The following is a 25,448-nucleotide window of genomic DNA, read 5'->3' on the forward strand; positions in this document are numbered from 1 at the left end:
CTAATATTAAAAATGTCCATGATGTAAATTTCTTGGACTTTCTGTCTCTTTGTGTCTCCATCCCCTGTGGTGAAGCATACTGAAACAAACATCATAGAGCCACCTGATTATGACTGTAACCATCCTGCCTTTGAGGGGCAGTTAATTGGTCATGTGGCTCCATGAGGTTTGACCTCTACTTATTTCCCTCCAAATATCCTGTTTTAACAGGAAAAGCATATAATTTAGGAAGCGAGGTCTTCTTAAAATGCCAGTTAATTTAAAGACTTAAGTTATGTTAAACTTTCCCACCTAAAACACTTAAAATGAGAGAGGAACATAACGGTTCCTAACATTACGCACTCAGTGGTTCACTATAGTTTCGAAACCCCATTTGCAATGGGACATTGTATTTATTTTGCCATCCACTCCTCTCAACACATTCCAACCTTTACTGCCAGTCAGAGTCTTGTCTCCTCGCCTCGGCCCTCTTCAGTCCACATTTAAAACTGCCAATATGTACCTCAATTTCTAACATCTTCTGTACCAGCCTCAGCAGTGGACTTGGTGGTTGGTTGGCCCATGTCACCGACTGGCAGAAATTCCCTTGCTGATTGCCAATGAACTTGAATATGCAGCCAAGTGCGAGACTCAAACAGGCCAGCACAAGGACAAAAAATGTGAGTTCCCTTAAAGCAAGCACACTGTTTATTTGATGTGCAAGCTGAATTAAACATGTATTTATGTATTCCACTGCTGCTTTAATTTGGGAATGTCCCACCTGATACTTAGGTTACTTTATTACCAGGATCATGCTTACCAACAGTCTATGTCTCTATGTGTTACCAAGATTTGAATGTTATTAAAAATAGTCTTTTCCATGTTTAATTGTTCCTCTTACCCAGCTGTTGCACAGTGTATGCAAGTTAGAATCCAACCAATTAAAAGGCATTAAAAGTTAAGCCTCTGTATGGCTCACACCTGTTTTGTTCCCAGAATGTATCTCATTTTCATTCAAAGAAGACATAACCTGTATTCGGAGTTTTGCTTTGTTATGACCCTGGGGTCATATTTTGTCATGTGTTTATCTCTCAACCTGCACTGTCAGCTGTTCTCCTCCCTTAGAGTATCTCACCTTCCGTAACTAGACCCTCCTCAGCGTATCCAACTCTGGTCAGAGTCACCCTCACAGCCAAATCGAGCTCCATAACCTGCGTAGGGAATAAATACAGCGGCCAACTTTCGGACGAACTATCCTCTCCCCAGTGTAAATAGGATCTGACTTTACCGCTGCACTTAATGCTATAATATGTATATCAAATAAACAACAGTTATATTAAGATTCAGGATTGATGTTGAGGAAAAGTGTGTTTTTATAACGAAACTGAAAGCATTTGTCATTCATTTTGTGTTTTTTTATGAACCAAATTATTTTGATTAGATTTTGAAGATTTCTTATGACTTTATATATTTCCGAAAAATAAATATTATATTTTATGAAAAGATTGATATTCATTGTAAAAGAAAAGTGTATTTTTTTGTTTGAGTACCTTCTCCTGTTTTTTGTATTAGAAGCCTAGGTTAGATCTTTGTCTTTTATTTGCATTTTGTTTTGGTTTAGGGAAGTTTTAGGTTACAGAGTGTTTTGTTTCTTATTTTGGGCACTGCTCATCTCTGAATAAAATAAAACTGCTAATTTGTAATTCCCTTTGTTCTCTGGCCTTGCTTGGGAGTGGGAAGAGTGGGGAGCCACACCTTATGTTGCGTCCAGGTGACTTCTAGACCTTAGAATGTAACAGCTTGAGCTTTCAAACAAACTTGTATCACATCTTCAGAATCATTTTTATTTGCCTTTAAAAGATGATTTAGCTTTATACCTTTTGGAAAAACACATTGAAAAACACAAAAAGGTATAAATCATACAAGAGATGGCTTTAAAAGTCAAGTGTTCAGACACCAAAACAGACATTAAACTAATCAATATATACAGTTACTGTAGCATGTACAAAGAACCAGGTTAATATGCAGTACATTGGGCACATACCAGCTTTTGTCAAATGACATAGTACAAATACTGTAGCCTACTGTGATTAAAACATATTAGTATTAAAAATGTACAAGGGCATCTTCGTGGGCCATTGAGATATGTAATGCATAATAAAGCTAAAACAGCATAAAAATCACATCAAGGATAAAGAGTAACAAAATGTTAAGTGTAACAACAGTCTTACAATATAGTGCATTCAGGAAATGTAAGAAGGCTTGATAGATATCTATTTCAGAATTTTTGGAATAGATTGAGATGTAAGAATTATACGCTGTTTCGTTCTGTTTTTGGGCATACAAACTATATAATCTGGGTTCTTATGTCTAAATTAGACTTGCGTGAAGTTTCAACTTTACACTAAACGGACACATTTATTCAAGTGTCAGGGCTATAATTAGTTGTTGTGGTGGAGTCAAGTCTTACGGATGACCGGATTCCTACTGAATTCCATTTTATCCCCCGTTACTTTTCGCATTTCAGCAAATATTGTATAAAAAGGAAATATGAAGACATTTATTTATGCAGATGAAGTAAAGTACTCTAAATGCTTTATCAATGAATCAATTACAAAAAACTGTTAAAGTGACTGTCGTAGTCAGTTTATCACTGTACACTGAAATGTTATCATGCCTTCTGACAGATGCACTGAACAACAACAGTCAGTCAGTACACAGGTGCTTGGAGGAATACATGGATGTCCATGCATTGCTTTGCTAAAAATTGTGCGCACAGTTATACAAACACATGACACTACATCTGCAAGCTTGTAAAAGAAATGTGTAACTGTTAAAAAATGTTGAATTTACAGAGTTATAAAATGTTGAAAGTTATTGAACAATGCAGAATATCCCACAAAATGTGGGATATTCTGCATTGGTCTTAATGTGAAGGTTTGTTTGTGTAGGACTGTTATAAACCCAGAGCAGCTGCACTGAGAGAAGTAATGATCTGCTACAAGTTAATTTACTGAAATAAACTATTTCAGTCTAATCTACTTTCGGCATCATGTAGACCAAGATGTATGTAGAAAGTGCCTTACGTTTGATCACCTTGGTAAATGTTTTTAATGAAACAGAAACTGATAGTTGTATTCAACTCAATTAATTAATACTTTTCATCAGATTTACTCAAATATCTTCAAGGCATTCCACAATTCTCCACTGTTCTTGGTTTGTTTTCATCTCTAAGTTTTGGCAGGGCCAGTCAAGGACTTTCTACATCTGAGGCCTTTCCAGTTTTGAGTTGGCTTTAAGTTTCTATTTGTTGTCCTGTTGGAACATTACTGCCCCAACCTAAGATCTCTGGCACTCTGAATCAAGTTCTCATTCAGTATGTTCCTGTATTTGGTGCCATGCTTACATCCTCGTGTCCCTACAAGTCTCCCAGTCCCTGCTGTTGCTGCAAACCGCCGCTAACAGTATGACGCTGTCAACACCATGTTGTCTAGCAGACGGGTGAAGAGCTGTGTGCTCTGGATTATAGCTGCCGACTTAGTTGCAGTTTTACCAGTGAATCTTTTGCTTTAAGCTTGTAATTTGTCACATCCCTTTTCTTTGCCTTCACATGCTTTTTTTATGCAGGCATGGTATTACTGTGGTAATATCTTCAGAGTTGCATCATGAATTAAAATTTTCATTTGGTGCAAGATACACTGAATATGATTTACTGTTAACAACTAATTCTTGGATTTGAGGTTCACTGTTCACTGTTCAAGTAAATCTTGCGCATCAAGTGTGTGTTTTACAGTTGGATTACTTGACTAATTATCTACACTGATTGTCATGGTAATGACTCGAGTATTCTACGCAGAAGAAGTGACACTTTAATGTCATGGCAGGACTTCAGGATTTTGCCCATTTGTTAAATATTTTTCAAAATATATGTTAAATTTAAGTGACTTAAGTGACTTCACACGCAGGAATTTAGTAGGTGCACCTGAATGCAGCACTTAAAAAGACATAGTTTGGTAGGTTGATAGGACACAAGTATGTATTTCTGTCATCTAATACTCATCTGCTCTTTGGGCTGTCTCTTGATTTTTAGTATTGAATACATTGTCAAGTGTACGTACGTGGAGGTCACATGTGAAAGTTAATGTTTTTACCCTGCTACTTTTAGGTTGCTGTAATCATGACTTACAGACTTTCTGCGTATGTAAAGTAGCACCTCTGCTCCCGCTTAAAACACAAACTCTCCACTCAGAAATAGCAGAGCTGTCAACAGGTGATGCCTTGCAGTGCTTTAAATAAAAGCTTTAAAAGTTCTGAACTATCTCAATTATAGCTAAAAGGAAAAAAAACGTATAATAATTGCAGGACAGGACTAAGAGTTATTAAAATTAAACAGTACCTTTGTTAGTTTATGGAGGCAGCAAAGATGAGTCACTTTTTTGTGCAAATAAGTATTTCTGCTACTCGTGAAACAAGATTGGTTTGGCTAAACCTGCCAGGATCTTTGGTACATGTACTGAGATTATTTCTCCAATCATCTCTGGAAAGCTGACTTTAGTGGGGAGCGACTGAGCCTGGACAAAAAGGTCAAATGTAAACTGATGGAGCTTCTTGACCGTCTGAAACAGAAGAAACACACAAATAAACAACATCATTTTGACAAACATTTACTACAAGCAGTGTTTTGACAATGACTCAGGTAAGATGACTCATGATAATAAGGTACACTCACCTAATGCTCTCCCTCTAAAACATGTGGCATGGCCCACAAACGTAATTATTGGATAGCTTTGAATGGTATTAAACTCATCCATTAGGCTTTTTTTCTACTCTGAAGTACAGTAATTAGATTCTAAGGTTAGATTTTAAGGTCATCAATCAGAATCTGCTTGTATTTGCTTGAATGCAGCATTTTTTCAGTGGGTTATTAAAATCATGGCATCCCCTGTGATTTAATTACTGGACAAGCAAATTAGTAGAATTACAACTCTTGCTTTAAACTGTTTTCTCTGCTTGTCTAAAGTGGTAAAATGCATCGACATGTTCAGATGTCTTCAGCTTTCACAAACGCTTATAATTCAGCCGTAGCCATAACTTTTCCGTCTGCCTGGAATGTGTGCATGTAACAACAGCTAACTTGAAATCATTAGAAGCAGTGTATCTCACCATCTGGAGAGAGTCCAGGACTCGGGTGAGTTGGTAGAACCTCTGAGAGCAGTTGGTGGTCATTCGATAGTTAATGAGGCGATCGAGTTCGTTGATGTAGGTAAGACGCAATTCATCAAAGTACTTCTGACTCTTCAGACCCTCAACTGGCACTGGTTAAAACAGAAAAACAGCTCTGACTACATGCTCGGCAGTTATATTTCTGACTTTATTCTCTCTACTGCAAGTCCACTTTTGGGATAAAGTGACGCGGTTTGTTTTGAGAGTACTTACTAATGCTGAAGAGAAGCAAGGCTTTCATGCAGAGGAACTCTTCCTGAGAGATCTGCAGCAGCAAGAACTCCTGTGAAAGATGCCTCATCCGTATGCAGTGCTCATACATGGAGGAAATGTGCATCCGATGTCTGCAAATGTAAAAAGGTCAGGAGGAGAAATGTGAAATAATGGAAATGTTCAAAGAGAGGCAAAGCACAAATTGCTTTGCACCTTGGGCATTTATTCTGTAATGAATAACGACTGAAGAGGAAAGAAGGTCAGAGGTTAGATCCATATCTGTTAATGGCATAATGGGCACACAGAATTAGCTTTATAACAATACAGATTTGTACTGTGTGATCTTTGACATCTGGAGCAAGATGTTAAAAACACACAACTCTGTTACACCAGAATCACTTCCTTAAAGCCTAAAAATGGCTTTAAAGTTCAGTAAAATGTTTTAGCCATTTGAATTTAAATATTGTAATATAAATATTTCATGTTCATCATGCCTGAACAATCTGCTGTTATTTCAACAATCATGGGAGAAGAAGAGTGGGAGAACAGGCATCGTGATCAAAGTTCGCCATCTCCTGCAATATGACATTATTCTGTTTTTACAATGAATCAGGAGTTTGTAATATATTCTTAAGCTGTGAAGATGAAGGTGAAATGAAGCATATTTAAGAAATAAGTTTAATATGGAAATTACACCAATTACAAACAACAGAAAAGAGCTCCATATTGAAGAAAAAACGATACGAAATGGAACTGAATGTCACCCATCTTTTTGGAAATGGATTCAGAGTTTCAGATATGTGGTTGTATGGATGTGAAATATACGTAGGTCAGTGGATAATCCAATTGTTGCAAAGTTTCTGGATAAACTCATCTAAACAAAATATAGAGGCTTTGTAAGGATGGTGATCTAGATGGTTCTTAATTGGGGATGACGTTGCTGCTTTGACACACACCTCAAAACACGGATTAGAACTAATCTACACTGAGCTGCTGCACCTGCTCTTAATATGCCAAAATGTCGAACTACTGCTTGTTATAACAATTAAAGTAAACCAGACAACTGTATGCCTGCTGTGAGTGTGTGGGGTTTTATAAAGGTGAGGTGTATAAGTGCACCTGCGATTTTCCATGAAAAAGCCCAACAATCTTTCAATCACTCCTTATTTGAGTCTCTAATATGATGACTGTACCCAGGTTTTTACCCCTCTTTAAGGATAGACTTGGCATTGGAGGAGACGGTAAGAAGCAAATTTGAAAGATGATAAGGAGCACTTCAGTCCATTAACACTTTATGCTCAATCTTCTTTCAAATTGCTTAAATTATCCACCTTTCTATCTTATATGGTCTCTACCAGCACTAAATCAGTCCTCAAAATCTGAACGACTGATCCACCACATCTGAATAAATCTATTTCTGACATGATATCAAACTTTTTATTCTTCAGATTTCAAGAGCAAAGGTTATGGAATATTTGGGGGAAACAATTACATTTCATCTGTTTTTTCATTTCATAGCCTGAAACTTTAATCTGTTGTGGATCCCCAGATATTCCCTGATCAGTGCTTTTGAATTTTGGCTTTATTTTTGAATTAATATGTTCTTTTCATACTTTAAAAGATGTCATCTTGTCTATTAGCAAAATATTAATATTATATTATATTATTATATTATTAGTTGATGGAAACTTCATTTAAAATGAAGAAAAATTCAGCTCGTAAAGGGGCACTTCACTGAATTCCCACAGAAAGTGCTCAGCATTCAGTTTATTCGAAAAAGAGATTATTCAGCCTGTGAAACAGCTATAAAATGTTTGGCTGTGTCATCAGGTCTATCTTGGTTTGGGCTTGGAGACAGCAGATTTTTTGTAGAGAGCCCAATTTACAAACTGGTGGCAGGACTTTGAATGACATGACCTATTATTAGGCAGACATGGTTTAACGGAAGACACTAAAAACTTAAGCTTTATGGGAAATGTAGGATTCGGTGGTTTGGGGGTTTCAGACATACTGATTGTCTGCCATGCCCTAAATAGTTTCACCTGTGTCGAGTTACCCTCTACTCACTTGTGTATTTATGTTGGTGTGTTCCCCTTGCCAGGTCGTCTTTGTCCCAGCCATCCCCAGTATTTCCCTGTTCTCTGGATATTCTGCCTGTGTTATTAGACTTCTTTTGGATTCTTGGATTTTGGATTATTGCCTGTGCCCCTTTTGGATTTGTTTGTCGTATAGACTGCTTACATCTTTATATCTTTTACCTTGCTCTCCTGCAAGCCTGTTCACCTCTTGTTTTATATTAAAACCTTAAAACTACCTGTACCTGTACCTGTGTGTATGTGATTTTCTCTAAATATGACAGACATGGATAGTTATGTCTATCATGATGGAATTTGCCTTTTAATACATTTTATAATCTAATTCTACACACTTGGACACATATGGACCAAATGTGGTATGTAGCATGAACATATGTTGCCCAAATCATGATAGCACATAATAGGTTTGGCCACTGTTGATGTCTGTCATGAGTAATAGTCAGATATGAATCAGCTTCACCCGTGCAGGGCTGTAAGAGTATGAATGCTGAAAACTCACTTTAATCTCACAACAACAAAAGACCGCCTAAGGAGGAAATTGGATGGACATGATCCTAAAAAGCCTGCTGCCATTTCTACTTCACATTTATGAAATTCTAGAGATGTCTTTGTGTTTGTGCATGAGATGGAAAGAGAAAAAGATTTACAGAGAAAGACATTTACAGAGAGGGATGTATTATGTATGTCACTGGGGGTTGATCCGTCTATACATAATGAGGAGCACATCATGTTGGTTACCCCCTGATAAAATCCTTTCAGAGAATATAGTTGAATTCAAGAATTCAGAGCTCTACATACTCATTGAACACAAGATCTGGCGCGAAGTAAAGCATCCTGCCATTGACGTTTTTATAGGACCTCCATCCCAGTGCGAACACCATCACCCCCATCCATGATTGTTGAATGACAGTCATTTGGTCGTCCACATGGAGATTTCTAAAACCTAAGGACAAAGAAATATCATCAAAATATCACACAATATGGCATATTTTGTCCTAAAAGAACAATTATTGTACATGTTTTACAGTACCAGAACATTTATATTAAAGTGATACTCCACCCAAACTCTTTGAGTATCAAACAACCCATTTTAAATAGACTGGGGGAACTCATTGGTCTTTCTGCATCATCACTCAGGTGGAGGTCTTTGTCTCTATAGATGGTAATAATTTCTCAAAAAAACAAAAACTGTAAAATAACTTGTGGGGTTCCCCATGGATCGATTTTAGGGCCACCATGTTTTAATCTAAATATGACACTGCTTGGTGGTGTCATCCGGAGGCTGGCATCTCTTTCCATAGCTATGCTGATGATACTCAGCTTTACGTGGCCATGTCTTGTTATCACACTGGACAAATTGATGTTCTTTTTATTTCAGATCTTAGTGCCTGGATGTCCTTTCTGGCTAGCTCTACCAGGAAAATATATGATAATTAGTCTTTGTTATATTATATATATATGCACAGAAATACAAAGTTTATATCCAGCAGGCCAGACCATTGCAATCTCTCGTATCTGGTCTACCCCCAAAAACATATAAATCAGTTACAACTGATTCAGAAGTCTGCCGCCTAAATGCTGACTAGGACCAGAAATAGAGAATAAATTACGCTGAATTTAAAGTCCTTACATTTGTTGACTGTCAGTTTTAGGAATAATTTAAAAATGATTTTACTTGTTTTAAAGAACTTCATATTTACTTACACCAGACTATCTGTGTTACAGGGTCACAGAACAGAACAAAGTTCAGGACACTTTGGTGAAGCAGCTTTTGTTTTTATGCTCTGAATTGTTGTTTAGTGTTGATATCTTTAAATATAAACTTCAAACCAATCATTTTAACTATTTATTTTATTGTATCCATCTTATAAAATATTTTTACTGCCTCCCATCTTTTTTATTTTATTTTACTGGTTTACTGTATCATTTTTATTTCTAATGTGCATTAGTCTCCGATTATTTTCTTATTATCAACCTGTATGAATGTTGCTATACAAATAGTCCTCTTGTTTTCACAACAGCTGCCTCTCTGTCCTTCTCGTCAGCCACATTCCCCAGGCTCCTGCATTTCTATTAAGCTTTTCAGTCAGTGCCATTCTCCATCTGTCCGCCAGATGCCCTCAAACTTTCCCTCCTGCTAACCTGTTTCTCATTCCTCTATTACCCCCCCACCACCTATTGTTATGATTACTTAGGCTATTTATTTACTTGCATTGTTATCTGGACAACACTTTTTACAGCCACCTTTCAAGTCCACATGGTGCTCAGCTGTGTAGGCTGATACTGTTAGTAGCAACAAAGGAACTGTTATGGTTATCAAAAAATAGACCTCTGTTCCACATATTTAAGAATCCCTGTAATTGTGTTGTATATTGTATTTTTCCGTTATCCATGCAGATTTCTGTCAGTCATTTCAAAATGTTTAGGAAGATGAACAGTGCTTTTCTGTAACTGAAACTGAGTAGTTTTAAAATTTTTAATTTTCTGGGAATAATCAAGCTATACCGCTGTAGTTCCTCTGGTTAGATGTTCCAGGTGTATGAGTTTATTTTTCTCATTTTATATTTTCCCTATCTGACAAAAGTAAAAGGCGTATGGAGTTGGATTAAAGGGCTGCAGCTGAAAATGTAATGAGAGCTATACTGAGCAAAATTGTAAACGCAACACTTTTGTTTTTGCCCCCATTCATCATGAGCTGAAGATCTAAGACTTTCTCTATGTACACAAAAGGCCTATTTCTCTCAAATATTGTTCTCAAATCTGTCAAAATCTGTGTTAGTGAGCACTTCTCCTTTGCTGAGATAATCCCTCCACCTCACAGGTGTGGCATATCAAGATGCTGATCAGACAGCATGGGTATTGCACAGGTGTGCCTCAGGCTGGCCACAATAAAAGGCCACTCGAAAATGTGCAATTCCATCAACAACGTTGATGAAAGCAGTGAGACATCCATCTCGCTGCTTTCATCTACGTTGTTTAGTCAGCAGGCAGCTGTTTTTGGTGGAAAAAGGTCTCATAAACCCATTGTACAGTTTCTATCCAGCAGTTAGCAACTAGCTGGTGAACACAGCACATTTCCCTCATGAATTAGTTGAGAGCAAAACAGGGCTGAATGAAGTGTAAACACTGAACTTACATTTATCAGGTGGACACAAACATGACTTCAAAATTAATGCTAATGTTGCTTTGTGTCAGCTGGATGTGTAAATAAGTTAGTGTTGTGTTTATGGCTTATTTCTGCTGCCCCTGAGTGGCCAAAAAATTCACTTAAAGGGATACCAAGCGATTCTAATACCCAATAGCCTCCACTTTTTGTTAAATTCAGCTCTCCATTTTGTGAGGGCTCTAAAAAATCCAGTTTTCCTTCATAGCCCTGGGTCTGTACATAGAACACAGAGAAAGTGGCTCAGAGCAGGTCGTTCGTTTGATGACGTTTTTTATTATTTGTTACTGTTGAAGTTACTCGGGGTAATCCTACCGATACGTAAACTATACTCCATGGCTTAGACCAGTGGTCGGCTATAGGCTATAATATATAATGTATATATAAATGATAGCAGCAAAAGTTACTCACATAATCATTTCCTTTTAAGTGATTGTGCCTACAAAATAAAAGTGCAATATCGTTTTTGCAGCAGTACTTTATCTTGTGTTAAATTGAGAGCTTTTACTTTGAAAAGTTCTGAAGGAAATTCAAAACAGTCTCTGGCTTGCCTGACACACCTCTTAAAAAGCCGTACGAAAATGTGAGATTGGATTCCCCTGAATGAGAAAAGCAGGAATTTCCTCTGCCTGGAGATACTGGGGAAATTGACGTGCATCGCCGAGATGCACACACTCCTGCACATGATTAATTATTCTTGATGTAAAACAATCTCTTCATAATTAATTTGTTGACAAGGTAGGGAAAAGAATACTAGCAGCAGTGGGGATCAAACACACAACCCCTCAAACAGGAGTCCTGTGCACTACCAACTCAGCTAACAAGGAACACAGTATATGATGGATCATAAATAATCAATTAACTATTTTCTGGCCCGCCATCTAATGATTTGAAAAAAATTTGGCCTGATGCCAGACTTATTTGCCGACCCCTGGCTGGCTTAGACTTTGGCTTAGGAAGTATTTTGCTTTAATACATATTTAAATATTGACAGGCTTGTTGTCAATTTTTTTTTTTACAGTACTGCAAAAAACATGCCACCTTATTGAGGCTAATATGCCCTTGGCCAGCAGATGGTACATTCTACCATATTTCAGCAGAGTAGCACTGGTCGCTTTGGCAATGTGGAACCATGAATTTGGGGGGAAAAGCTTCTGAGGGTGCACTGAAGGGAGCGGTATATTTGTTTTGCAGTTGAGTTCAAAATATCAATAATTTCTGCAGAACTGCTTACTATCCCTTTAATGCAGGTTTAACATAACATTGCTTTTATCTTTTGTAAATACCTAACAGTTAAAACCTTTTTGAAATGACAACACGAACTGAAATGAGAAATTACCTGGCAGTCCTTTTGCCCATTTGACCACTTTGACCAGTTGTCTCTCTCCCAGCTCGTTGAGGCTTGTGAGCAAGGTGGCTGCAGAGTCTGGTTGTCCGTAGTCATGTCCTGCATTCACCACCTCAGGCTCAATGGACTCCAGGATGTTGAGGAAGAACAGCTGGGAGTTGAAGTTCAGGCCTGATTTAGGAGAGACATTCTGGATAGCCTCTAAAGGGTCCTGACCAGGATGTTCATCTTCAGGGTTTTTCTGTTGTCCAATCTTCTTCAGTTTGCGTGCTACAAAATAAATTAAGATCAGTTATTTTTTAAACAGGTTACAACTTAAGCTAGGCTTTTTTTGTCACAAAAACAGTTAACAGGCAAGCCTGGTCTTCAGTGTCTAATTCTCCAGACTTGCATGTGTTTTGCAAATGATACTCAATGACAGTCAAATGTTTTTTTTTCCCCACACTGAACTGCACACTATACAAAAAAAAATTAAACAGTTAAAAGTCCAAAGTATATTCCCCTCAGTTCAGGTTTGACTCATCTAATTGATTTTGACTGTCGAATCCAGCTTCTACTTGCTATAAAGACTTGTGTCTGGAGCCATGAATGATTTTCTGCCTTTGATTTTAAGATCTTTTTTGCAGAATTGGACCCATTACAGCTAAATGCGATGCTCCAGTGACGATCTCACAGGGTTTTCCCTTTCAAAAAATTATCACAATCATACTAACACTAACTCATACAAACACTGCATTTATTAGCACTGATCTTTTAATTAAAATTATATCATCTCAAGTCATCATTGTTGCTACATAACATAATCTGAACATATAGTATACAAACCATGTTTAATTGTTTTGTCTTTTGGACATTAGAGGAAACATCAAACAACTAAACTAAAACTACTGTGTTGTGAATGAATGTAATTCTACTTCCCAAATCATGTTAGAAATGTCTCATACTGCAACTGTGGGTTTAAGTTACCCTTTAAGGGAAATATCAATTTTACCCAACAATACTCAGACTCAGATCTACTAATAGCTTTGAAGATATTGAATCATATTCCATTTGAAAGAAAACTCTGAACAGACGAGCCTCATCTGGTGGAAAAGCCTGTGGTCATCATGTGCGAGAGCTTGCTAGTAATGTAGATGTATAAATGACCCCCCACCCCCCACCCACTATTATATTTTTTTCTCCCCAGAAGATTTTGCAGTGTTGAAAAGATATCCTTGAAATATAACACTCACTAAATCATACATATTTGCGTTACATTTGTGTTCCCTTTAGCACCACATAGCATATAAGGATTAAGAGACAACAAAATGCCAAAAAAACAACAAAGACTGTAAGTTTTAAAAAAAAGCCCTGCTCCCCCATCAATGCAGTGACATAGCTGCAATTTCTTTTCCTACAAATGCTGAACCTCCTGAGGCAGCTGCTCAATTTGACAACCTGCACTTACAAACTAAATTGGAACCGAGTCTTTGACTTGGTGGACTAGACAGACATGTACATTAAATTAATTAATTCAGTAATTTAACTCCTTAGTTCTTTAACAGGTTTAATTTTTACTGTTTTATTTCCACCAGTAATAGAGCTGCAGACAGTTAAGCTTCAGCTCAGCGTCTTAGTTCAGAATGACAGCTGTGCTGGATTGTGAGTGACATACAAATATAAATGATGACTATGTGCTGAGTGATTGAAGATCTTCTTTTTTAGGGGGCATTTTTGCCTCTATTGGAGAGAGACAGTAAGAGACGGGAAAGGCGGGAGCTTACTTCAGTGACCAAGCCACTGCAGTAAGCGCAGCCTTAATTGTATGTGAACAACCAGGTGATACAATAGGTATACAAATTAAGATCTTTAAAATAGGTATAATCTATTTAATTTGGCAGTTAATGCTCTAGCTTTAAGAGGTTAAAAAACTCACATTATTTCTTTAATCCATTATATTAATGTTGATGGACGATCAAAACTATATCAATTGCCTCTTGCAGCTTCTGTGTAGAGAATGTCTCATTAAAACTGCAGCCTGACTTTTCAGTTCAGGTGGATAAATATTGAATTGCCAGTTATAGACACGACTTAAGTCTCTCTCTCAAAAGTAGCAGGGTTGAAAGCAAATTGCACATGACATAAGATGGATAATTTGCAGTCTCTCACACTTCCCTGTCTGATCCAATAACAAACAGTTTGAATAAAAATGGTTGATTAAAAATTCCTCCCAGGATTCTCAATTGTCACAAAGGCAGGCATCTGATCTTCACAAAGAACAGTGTAAATAGGTCGGATTGAGCTAATCTTAAGATCCCCATGCTTGAGTTAATGCCAGTATAAACAGGAGGTTGACATCCACATGATGGATTCAAGCACAGCCTATGTAACACTCATGGATTGCATTCAGAGCAAAAATACATTAGTCAAGATGTTGTCAGTTGTCTCTATAAAGAGGTGGCATACGTTGGCTGACCAGCACACTGAGCTGAGGCATCAGTATCACACATTGTTTCCAGCTAAAACTGACCTCCATTGAATATGCCGCAGACGTATCCATTATAAGTCCATTTTCACTCAGATCAAATTGCTCAATTTATTGGACATTTTCTGCTGAATGTGCTCACAGTTCTGGTCCACTTCCTTCTCTGTTATTACCTGTCTCATCATCATTGTAATCACCATCTTTATCGTAACTGTCTTTTTAGGTTGCCAGGTGCGGGCTTAATTGCACAAAAACCACGAACCTCCTCTTGAAATGTCTTTTTGTAATGTGTGCCGTTGCAGATCCCACTTTACTCTCACCTTGGTGCCCTGGTTGTAGATGTCATTACATCATTAGCTCACCGATGTAAGTTGTGTAAGTTTCCGGAAGGGTATGAGGGAGCGGTATATCAGAGAGAGTGACAAAAAGGGAAAGAAGTGAGAGAAGCCTGATAAAACCCTGCACAAAGTCACCTGTCACTTACAACGTCACACTTCCCACTACTCTCTGGTTGTCGCGTAGTTAACGGGACGGTACCAGATCACAGTGAAATAGCAAAGTTAAATGAGCTGTAATGAATTACAGTTGGTCACACTTTCATTAGAGCTCTGTACATCATACACATGACCATTTCAATGAAGTGTCTCTTTTTTTTCTTAATTTTATGGTAAAATTAATAATAAATATTTACTTACAAATGGTAGTTTCTCTGTGATAATGACGAGAAAGGGCTGAAAAATGCAAAAACATTCAGTGACATATTTATTGCTTCTTATTTTAAAAAAATCATTCTGGAGTTTTGCATTACCATGAATGTAACAAATAAATACATTTCTTAATTATGGTTATACTTTGTTAACCTTAACCGTAAACTAAGAGAAAATAGCTGATTTTATATTTTTCAGTCTTGATTTATTGTTATTACATCAAAACAGTTTGAGGTAGAATTTGTACAGTTTATGTTTGTAATGGAGAAGAAGATGAATTTCATCATTATTTACTGGTTATTAAAATAACACCCTAATATTACCTCATGACTAAAGGGATATTACTCTGTTATTACCCCACTGTTAAGGTCTTTCATCAAAATACCCGCCTCATATTACTCCAATAATTACTACATACCTTTTATACCAACATTGTTCTATTAGTATTGACAGACTTTCATCCTTACTGAATATTAATAGCCTGTTATTACACTGAAGCTGAAATGATTATTTGATTAATCAGTTAATTGACTGACAAAAAATTAATTGCCAATAGTCTCGGTCAGAGAAAGAAATAATACTTATAACGTTCTCTGCTTCCAGCTTTTCCAATGTGAGAGGATTTGCTGCTGTTTTTGGTTTGATATCATTGTAAACTCATTCTCTTTGAGCTTTGGACCGCTGGTCGGGGAAAGGAAATAGAGATTACCTTTTTACTACCTCTGTACCATTGCATTACCCCATTATTATCTTGCTATGACTGAGCTCACATAGACCTTAGTATTGAGTCACTCCTCTTTCGCAATTTAGAGCAGGTAGAAGTGCCTGCCAGCTGGGAGAAGACCTCGGTACAGATGAGGACACGCTGCAGCATTTAGGAACACTTGGGTTCCCCCAGGGCAACGACTTTTTTCAGATTAAGCCTCCCCCTCACATAAGTCTATATATATATATATATAATTATCCACTGGGCTGTGGTTGCAAAGGTGAAGAGCTGTGGTCATTCATTCAAAAAATTGCATCATTCCATGAAATGAACTTTGTATCTATATTTAAATTTTTTTGAATAAGTTATATATTTAAACTGGCAATGGAACGACGCCAGGAGAGTCCTACATCACTGCCCTTTTCCATGAAGATGTTGGAGTAGGATGGCAGCTTTTGTAAATCATTAGCTAACTCTCAGTCACTGGTAGTTAAATGGTAGCTGAAGTGGTTTTTGATGCATGTCTCGTGTGTATCAAGACGTACACTTTGGTTGAGAGACACAATTTATTCTGGGAGCTTCATGAAGAAAGCATCCAGCTCCAAGAAAGTCAGGGGCTGAAGTCCTAAACTGTGAAAGGTTTTAGTATGATAGTTAGTGCGATAAAAAAAAGAAGTGTATTTGCATTTCCACACAGGAAGCCAAAGTGCAGATGTGCAGTGAGCCTCCTTCATGTTGCTGCAAAATGAGACTGCTAACATGGTTTGAACACAGTAAACTTCTTCCTTGGCTTCTTTTTGGGAATTTAATTAACATTCCAGGAATAATATGAAATTCAAATTATTAAAAAGAAACCTTCGAGCAGTATTAAATAATTATTTTTTGTCCAATCTTCAACAGATGCCAAACTCAAGATTCGGACCTTCCAAACTATGAGGAGGGAAACAAATAATACATCTTAATGACACGATCTAATAATGCAGAGTTTATCATTAAATTGATATAACCTAAATAACCTCTGGGATAATAAGACCAAATGTGTCATTTTTCCGCCTCCACTTCCAAAAAGGATTGTCATAAATCTTCCTGTGAAATGCCGCGAATGAATTACATGTCTAGGATGAGAACATAAGTGAAAGGAGGCTCTTTTTAGCCACAACTAGAAAAGGTGTGCCTTTTTCCTTACAATCACAGCATTAGATCACATTTTCCCTCCATGGGTTTGTCAGTGACTGGTGGCAAAATTGCCAGCATGTCTGCAGCTTTAATTCACATGTCTCATGTCAGCTTTGTGCTTCCAGTACAATTTTCACCGTTAACAGAATGAGAAAATGGAAGAGAGTGAAAATTGAACACAAGGCTAAAATTAGTCCACTACATGTCAATCTTTACAGCCTAATATGACAAACAGGTCTGGGTGACAGTAAGGAGAAGTGAATGAAATAGGTCTAAATTGCATGGCAGCTCAGTCAGGGGCTTGATTATCAGTAACATCCCCTATCGTGATGATGATCCAATTGAAGAGAGCCAGCTAAGATGTGCAGTGTAGAAAGAATAAAGTACTTGGGATACCATTAATAGTTTAACTTTTACAACTTCACTTTCTCTGTAGTGTGCTTTGTTCATACAGTATGTAGCGCACAGTGTTTCTTGTAGTCCATACTGCACAAATGTATATATTTTAAACCCATATTCATACTGCACACATCCAATGTCTGAAACGCCACTGATGATAGTAGGTATTACTAGGAAAAGTGGTTAGTATTGCTATAATAAACTGCAGCAATAAAATAAAAGAAACTATAATTGTTTCTTTTAAAGCAGATTTTAGAACATAAATTCATCCTACCTCCGAGAGTCATTCCAGCTTCAAAACACTTTTTCAGCCGACACGACGGACAGTTCTTTCTTCTTAGCTTATCGATAGTGCAGTCATTTTTGCTTGCGCACAGGTATTTCTGTTTGCCTACATGGACAGAGAAGCCACACGTTACTTGCTGAAGGATCGAAAACATAAACCACTGGATGTGCAGACATCATTCTAATTTAAATAAAACAGGTTACCCCTTGCAAACTAGCATCAATTTTAATATATTGGACCAAAGTGGTCCCCTTTAAACTTTACCTTCTGCTGCTCTTTTGAAGAAAACCTTGCAGCTGCCACAGGTGAGTGCGCCGTAATGGCAGCCAGATGCCTCGTCTGAACAGATCAGGCACATTCTCTGTGGTGGAAAGAAGAACTCCATGGGGAACATGTGCTCTCTGCCAGCCTCGAACCTGCTTTCAAACGCATGAAATAGGACTTACATAAACCATGAACAGCTCACAGGACACTCATGTATGATCCAAAAACAACTTGCTGATCTTCTGTTGATGACTAAGTTTTGATTGATGGTCATTTTGGTATTATATCTGTCAATATATGTTTATGAGAACCCATTGTCCCTTTACTTGGATGTATCAGCTGGGTCACTGCACAGCATCTTATTATTATTTGGTATTTAACTCATTTCACAACATTTTGTGTTCTGTGTGACTTTATTATCTTGTTAATCTAATAGCCCATTTGGGACAAATAAAGGCTAACCTTGAACTCATATACCACAGCAAGTCCATAATTGGTTTTTACTTGTTAAATATTGTCCTGACTGTAACCAAAGCAGTTACTGTTCATTCCCCACAAGCGTGCCAAGGCCTTTGTGATTTAAGGAGGGCAGAGAGTGTGATGACTGAGTGTGGGAAAGATTTGAGCTCCAACGCCATAGCCAGGTTGTGGGTGTACAATGGGCACCCAGCTTCAGCCTTGAACACGGAGAGATTGGAGAAGGCTCAGACATAATGTTGCCCCAGTGACGTGAAACTTAGATATCAAGGTCCAGTGTAAAAGAGACAAGGATGAAGCTTAACTGAAGAACCTGACTGGTGTTGATCAAAATAAGAAGTTATTATTTATCAGGTGGTCATATCAAAATCGAGATTGCTTTTTCAACAGACCACAGAAAAGCAAAAAGGTGAAACTTTTTATTATTTTTATTTTTTCATAAAAGTTAAAGTTTTAAACCAGCAAGGGTGACTAGAAAATTCTGACTTTCAATGTCTGTTGTTTCATTCCAGGTTGATGAACAATTTAACAAGTGTGGTATTTATGTATCGAGAATCTAAGACTAAGCAGTACTGTGACGAGGTGTGAAGTGTGGACTTACAAACATGCATGGATTAAAGATACTTTCATACTTTACAGTATATTCACTGAACCATTTTGTGTGAAACTATTTTCTAATGAATGAAAACAGAAAGCTCAAGCACACAACGCTGTACACAAAGTTTCCAGGCTTGCATGCTTACACTGTAAAAGTACTCTGTGACAAGTAAAAGTTCTGCATTGAAAATGACTTAAGTAATAGTATGTAAGTATAATCAGGAAAATGTAGTTAAAGTAATAAAACTTAATGTCCTGTGTGTTTATATATATATAAAAACACACAGGACATATATATATATATATATATATCCCGCATATATAAGTTGGAGCTCATTTTGAATTATTTTGTATCAGACTGCTTTTCCTCTTTGGTCAGAGAACATACGGCATAGTCAAGCATGATGAATTTCAGGCCAAGTACGGGATTGTAGATAGATCCCATATACTTTATGAACACCAATATTACCAGTGACATGCTTTCTTCTTTTGAATTCCTCTACTGTCCATTTCTCTCACTTTTCATAGGCAAGTGCTTTGCTCCCACTCCCACTCTGGATATTCACTTCACTCCACACACAGAGAAATCTGAGGCATACAAGGTCCACTTCTCACTCCGCTCTTTGCTAAAGCCCCTGTAAGATACTTAAAAACTGATTGTTTTTCAAAGGTAAATGCATCACTTGTGTCTGTGTGTGTGACAATTAAAAATATGTTTAAGCCCAGCCCATGGGTCAAAAACTCTAAAAACTCTTTGGCAGAACAATTCCAGGAAACAACACCTCCGTCTAAAACTGGACTGCTGGTGTACTGGTGTAAAGTGCAGGAAACTCTAAACAAAGAAATGTAAACCAAAAAGAACATACAAGAAACATGTAGAAGAAAACAAAACCAACTAGCTGTCTAACTATCTAACTTATCTTATCTTAAGTATTTGTCTCTTGCACTATTATGTTGTGCACAGATGCTCAGTTTGTTACGTTTTATGTTGCATATTTGATGTTTTGCATTGTTTAGTGTTTAATTGTTTAACTGCTGCAACCATAGGCTCCTTGGAAACCGCATTTTATCCCAAATGTATACTTGGATATGGATGGGTTAGAAAAAAGTAAAGTGTTTGGTTAAAATGTTCTGTCTTTAGGCATGATAGTTCTAATGCGGCCTACAGAGGGGTTACAGACCAGTATTACCAGTCTTACAACTTCTACTAACTTCCATATACGCTCAGCCAGATGTGCCATTTCATTGCCACACGTGACCAAAATGACACTGTAATGTGTAGTGAACTACATACTGCTGATATTCCACATGTTCAGACTGGGTGAAACTTCAACATGTTTATCTACTGCATTGTATTTTTCTGCCAATAACATTGAGGCACACATTCTGTTAGTTAAAGCCTAAACACAGCCGCAGAAACAAGAGGCAAAGCAACAGGTGCTTATTCAATGCAGGAGAAATGCTATAGCAATTTGGTGGCATAGATCAGCCTGTTGCAAATGAGTAGCAGATCATCGTAGCTTTATTGTTCTTTTGTTTTGATTTTTGTCCTATTTATTTTTTCTAACATCCAAGAGAAACTGATTGTAGCTACAATTATTGTATCATTGTATGATAATCCATGTTTCAGCTAATTTCTCAGACTGGGTCATGTTTTAATCAGAGGCTCCAAATGGAAGAATGTGGAACAAAATCCAAACAGCTGTATGATATTTAAACACACACACATCACAAATGGGACTCAAACTCAGATTGGGGAAATGCAATCTTGTAGTGTATTGTTGCTGCTGTCAATATTCCTCCAGATGCAAATTCAGAAAGTGCTCTACAGGAACTGTATAAAGTCACCAGCAGTCACATGATGTTTTTATTTAGCTGGTGATTTTAATCAAACTGACCTCATGAACTATTTTACCTCAATTCCACCAGCATGTCCACATCCCCACCAAGGGAACAAATACACAGGGTCATGTTTACGCAAATATTCCAGGCAGCTACAAAGCCCTCCCCTGTTCCCGCTTTGGTCTATCAGACCACATATCCCTGCTTCTCCTGCCTACTTACACACAGATTTTGTTTTGTGTTTCCCTTTCCATAGACATGTCCACTATAAAGTACAACAGAAAAGGCACAAAATGTTCAGAGCCCCAACTTAATATGTGTCCCCTCCAATATTAAAATGAGATTGACGCCTTTGCAACACCAAAGATATGTGTCAGGCGAATAAAAACATCACAGGCTAGAGAAGCAAGAGCGCCCCCATCATGTGTGAGGCCACTCTACCAGATGAGCTCAACACAAGACAGTGCAAACAGTGCAGCTGTACAGGGGGCCCGTGACGGTAGCGGCCCTACCAAGTTACAAGCAGGACTTTCTGAGTTACGTAGTAAAAATGCATCTGTAGGCAGCATTTAACAGTAGACACCTAGCTCACCTCTAACTGTTTATTTCAATGGAGATCAGGTGGTAGATATACACTCAAATGTGCATTTCCCCCTTTACAAAGTCTGCAGTGTCCAGCCTGAAAGACTACCGTCCTGCAACCCCATGCGGATGAAGCGCTTTGACAAGTTTGGAATGTGCACGGCCCAGGACCAGAGGGCTCTGAAGTGGGTGATTAAAACCATTCAGAAGATCATTGGATACTAAAAGAAAGTACCCACCCCAGCCACAGCTTCTTCACCCTGCTACCATCTGGCAAGAGATACAGAAGAATCTGTTGTCGTACCACCAGACTGCACAGCAGCTTCTTCCCTCAGGCTGGGACTAACTTTATCCTCAGCACTACACTATGTAAAATTGTTTTATTAATATGACTAGTAATTTATCAACCCATGTAGTGTATATCCAGTCGTTTTTATATATAAAATTTGTTAGGGAACAACAACTTAATCTCGTTATACAACACTGTGAGGTAAAATGATAAATAAATCTCTACCTTGTACATTTTTCTGGATAACTGATTAAAACTGTAATATAGAGCAGATCAACGACCTGCTCTGGGTTTTGGCAACATTGTCCAGATAACTCAGTAAACCTGCCATAGGATTTGAACAAGCCACAGGACATGAGGGAATATTGATTTATATTGATATTGATTCAAAGCAGAAGAAGTTAGACACAGCTCACTAGATCCGGCAGGCCATGCTGGTATACCTCCACGTGTTTGGAGGAAGAGCAGTGCCTTGTATGTAATTTTGCAGCTGGTGGTTTCACCGTCGTTGCATCTAAGAAAGCCACTGATTTCTGCATCCTCTATATTCCTGCCTTACATGTTTCTGGTTTAGTGGTTCACTGAACATACACAACTGTACAGGGTCCCAGTGTACTGAACTCTGATTGCCAGAGACTTTGGCGTCAGACTTCGCAATCATTCACCAGTTCAGTGAAATCCCAGACAGTCGGAGGGCATGATGACGTCAGCTGCATGACACATCTGTCTGCTGTGCACATGGTACCTTGTTGCTGTCAGTCAACATGTCCAATCTGCATCCTTTGTATTCCTGGAGGCCATACTAAGATTTGGCACACCACGTAAATGTAAGTTAGAATGTGTTGAGTAATATTTAAGAACCTCAAATTTATAGAGTGTTGAACCGTTGGAAACGTTTGTAAAATGATCAACTAATGTATAAAATTGCTCTTGACTCCAAATAAATAAATAAATAAATAAATAAAGCAGTTTATGAAATTATCCAACAAATTTTGCGATAATATTTTCTTCTGCTTACAAACAAAGCCGTACGTCAGAAAACAATAAATACTTTTAGCCCTATTAAAGAATAGAATCACACCTTCTCCATCCGTGTTCAAATTAATGTTATGAGCAGGTGCCCTACAGACAAAACCAATATTTATTTGTTTGATGAAGGACACCAAACATGCTATGAAAAAAAAAGCATTCTTGAGCAGCACTTTATGGATGTGATGTATAAAAAACCTTACAGATATTAGCCTATTACTTTAGTCCTTTTTTTCCTCCCAAAGTTGGCAATCTTTACAATGTGGGAAATGTATTTGAGAAAGGGCAGCTTCAACTCTCATATAATCTGAAGGGGCTTCATTTTAAAACTTAGTAATTTTTTAAATAAAAACATGAAATCTGAGTCTATTAATCTAAAATGTGAACTATGTAAAACAACCAAATACATTCCTAAATCTGTTTAAAATGCATTACAACTTCAGTTAACTGAGCTCAAGGTATTTATTGAAAGTAGCCTGAAAATGCTTTTTAAATTCTGTCCAGTTTGAATTTTAGTCTCTAACTGAAAAAAACAAACAAGTGTAGAATAAATGGATTAATTGGCATTACTCATTAAACAAAACCTCATAGGGAATAAACAAAAAGGTAGGATGAATGTTAAGATTAAATATATCTATTCCTGTGATGAAGTTTGGTTATTGTATGATAAAGTATTGCTGTTACTGCCCAGCAGATAGTCCATCTACACTTGGCCATAAAGATCAGGTTTATGTGGGAGTACCTCCACAGATGGCAGAATCCTAAAATTCATGTCTGAGTCAGGTTAATTGTCAGACTGTGGTCAGATTTGAGAAATGAAGCATTGAATTTAAATTAAAGTCTAATTTTTGTTGTAATATCTTCGAGGTGTCACAGCAAACTCATCTAACTTCTCCCTAAACATTGTTTCAGATACATTTTATTATTATTATTATTATTATTATTTTAATTATTATTATTATTATGGTTTACCTGGTGTCATTGAAGGCGACATCCAGCCATTCGCCGACTTCAGTCTTCCCGTAGTTGGAGTTGGGATATGGCGGCCTCAGCATCCCGCCAGGGTACCACTGCTCAGGGCGCATGGCGCTTCTTTCATATGGATTACATATGAACGCGGTGGTGGCCCCAGTGCTGTGCGCATTCGTGCACTGCCTCGAACCCCAACACTGAGAGTTGTGCTTGTCATTAAAGGTGTAATTACTGCCCCACAAGGCCCCGGCAGATTCACTGTCCTCAGATTTGATTTTGACGCTGTATTGTTCTGGATGATAAAAGCCGAACTTCTCCACGGCTTCCCCGAAGTCTCTCCCCTCATCGGCGGGCTTGTAGACTCGGTACGGCCTCTCTGGAGCCGCGTGGCCGAAGTGTGCCAAATTGCCTGGCGCAGATGAGGCATAAGGACAAGAGGCTGCACGCGCCGTGTCCAGATGATCTATCTCATCTGAAGTTATGTCATCAGTCCTGCACAGTGTGAAGTTTTGATCATCCACAGATGTCCGAGTGGAGATGAGGTCCTGCAGACGCGCAGTAGTCTCTGAACTTTTGAACATTTCCACCAGTTGCTTTTGGCCTTGCAGAAGCCGGTCATCTCGGTCGGGACACAGGTACTGTGCTCCGGGACAGTTTAGAGGCACAGCTCCGACTCCAAACAAGTACTCTCCTCCCATTTGGTCATTTGCAACAAACGGGGGGAGAGTGGGTTCCATGTCGCTCGTGTCATTGGACTCCGTGGCCAGTCCCATCGACACGGACACAGCTTTGCAGAGCTCCCTGGCTGTTTCTGAGATTGTGGCGCAGGCAGAAAAAGAGCGGCTGTCGCCCACACGGCAGTCTGCCTTCAACAACTCCTCCTGAGGAGCAGCAGCTGTTTGACAGCAGTGTTTCTCCATGTCACAGGCAGGCGGATTAACGTGTCCGGATCCGTAAATGATCGCGTCTGCATTGTCTGACTCCTTCAGCCTGCCGGAACCGTTTCCTATTGAGCTTTTACTGAAATGAACCCGACTTTCTTCAGTTTTTAGCTCCATGCTGGGAATGCTCACAACGTCGGCTGACTTTATTTTCTCCCCCCCTTGAAAAATGTTGCTACAAGATATCTGTCGGCTAGTTTGGCTCATGTCCCAGAAATTTATTTGGCCAAGAGACCGGAACTTTGCACGACTAAAGTATCCACAGGTCCCAGTAATTGTAACTCTCACGTTGTGAAAAGCGTTGTGGTAAAGGTCCTGGGAGAGCTACAGGAGACACAAACTCCTCCTAAACTGAGATGTTCAGAGTCAGAGGCGCTCAAGCTAGGTTTGATTAAAAGTGAATTCAGGAAAGGACTTTTGTAGGCTACCCATCAGACATCTGCACCTTCCCGCACAGAAAGAAGAGCGGGCCGTTTAATGATTAATTTGTCAAATGCAACATGTTTAGATGTGTGGAACAGAGATGATGATTAACGATTATCAGTGTATCAACGTGACATGTCTGTAGGCTAAAACCGAACCCCTCATTTATGTTATATTGCCCTTTGTGTCTCAAGTTGTTCAGATCAAACAAGGGCGTCATTTTGTGTTGAAAAGTGGTGGGGACATTTAAGGGCTCAGATTTGGGGTACAAT

The 25,448-nt window shown here is 38.3% G+C and overlaps 1 protein-coding gene across 5 annotated transcripts; it reads right to left on the minus strand.

Annotated features, from left to right (window-relative positions):
• Positions 1 to 1,802: 1,802 nt before the first annotated feature.
• On the minus strand, positions 1,803 to 25,050 carry LOC123962784 (androgen receptor-like). 5 transcript variants are annotated; one of them, XM_046039123.1, is made up of 10 exons: positions 23,813 to 25,050; positions 18,025 to 18,176; positions 17,749 to 17,865; positions 15,182 to 15,217; positions 14,807 to 14,815; positions 12,014 to 12,292; positions 8,310 to 8,454; positions 5,416 to 5,546; positions 5,143 to 5,294; positions 1,803 to 4,595 (listed from the first exon to the last, which is right to left on the minus strand). In XM_046039123.1, the coding sequence occupies exons 1-10, from the start codon at positions 24,958 to 24,960 to the stop codon at positions 4,437 to 4,439; spliced, it is 2,328 nt and encodes a 775-aa protein (XP_045895079.1). In that variant the 5' UTR covers positions 24,961 to 25,050; the 3' UTR covers positions 1,803 to 4,436. The 5 variants fall into 5 exon arrangements, with proteins under 5 accessions (XP_045895079.1, XP_045895077.1, XP_045895080.1 ...); XM_046039121.1 differs by having other exon boundaries at positions 18,025 to 18,179; positions 23,813 to 25,044; XM_046039124.1 differs by lacking the exon at positions 14,807 to 14,815 and having other exon boundaries at positions 18,025 to 18,179; positions 23,813 to 25,043.
• Positions 25,051 to 25,448: the final 398 nt, after the last annotated feature.

This window comes from Micropterus dolomieu, linkage group LG23 (assembly GCF_021292245.1).
Source record: "Micropterus dolomieu isolate WLL.071019.BEF.003 ecotype Adirondacks linkage group LG23, ASM2129224v1, whole genome shotgun sequence".
NCBI lineage: Eukaryota > Metazoa > Chordata > Actinopteri > Centrarchiformes > Centrarchidae > Micropterus > Micropterus dolomieu.

What these genes read in the sequence shown, in the direction of transcription:
- LOC123962784 (XM_046039121.1), bottom strand. Translation starts at nt 24,960, where the DNA reads ATGAGCCAAACTAGCCGACAGATATCTTGTAGCAACATTTTTCAAGGG. An exon ending in CCAGATCTTGTGTTCAATGA is followed by an intron (nt 5,547 to 8,309) that starts GTATGTAGAGCT and finishes TTACATTTGCAG; the next exon opens with ACATCGGATGCACATTTCCT. An exon ending in TCCTGGACTCTCTCCAGATG is followed by an intron (nt 4,596 to 5,142) that starts GTGAGATACACT and finishes CTTCTGTTTCAG; the next exon opens with ACGGTCAAGAAGCTCCATCA.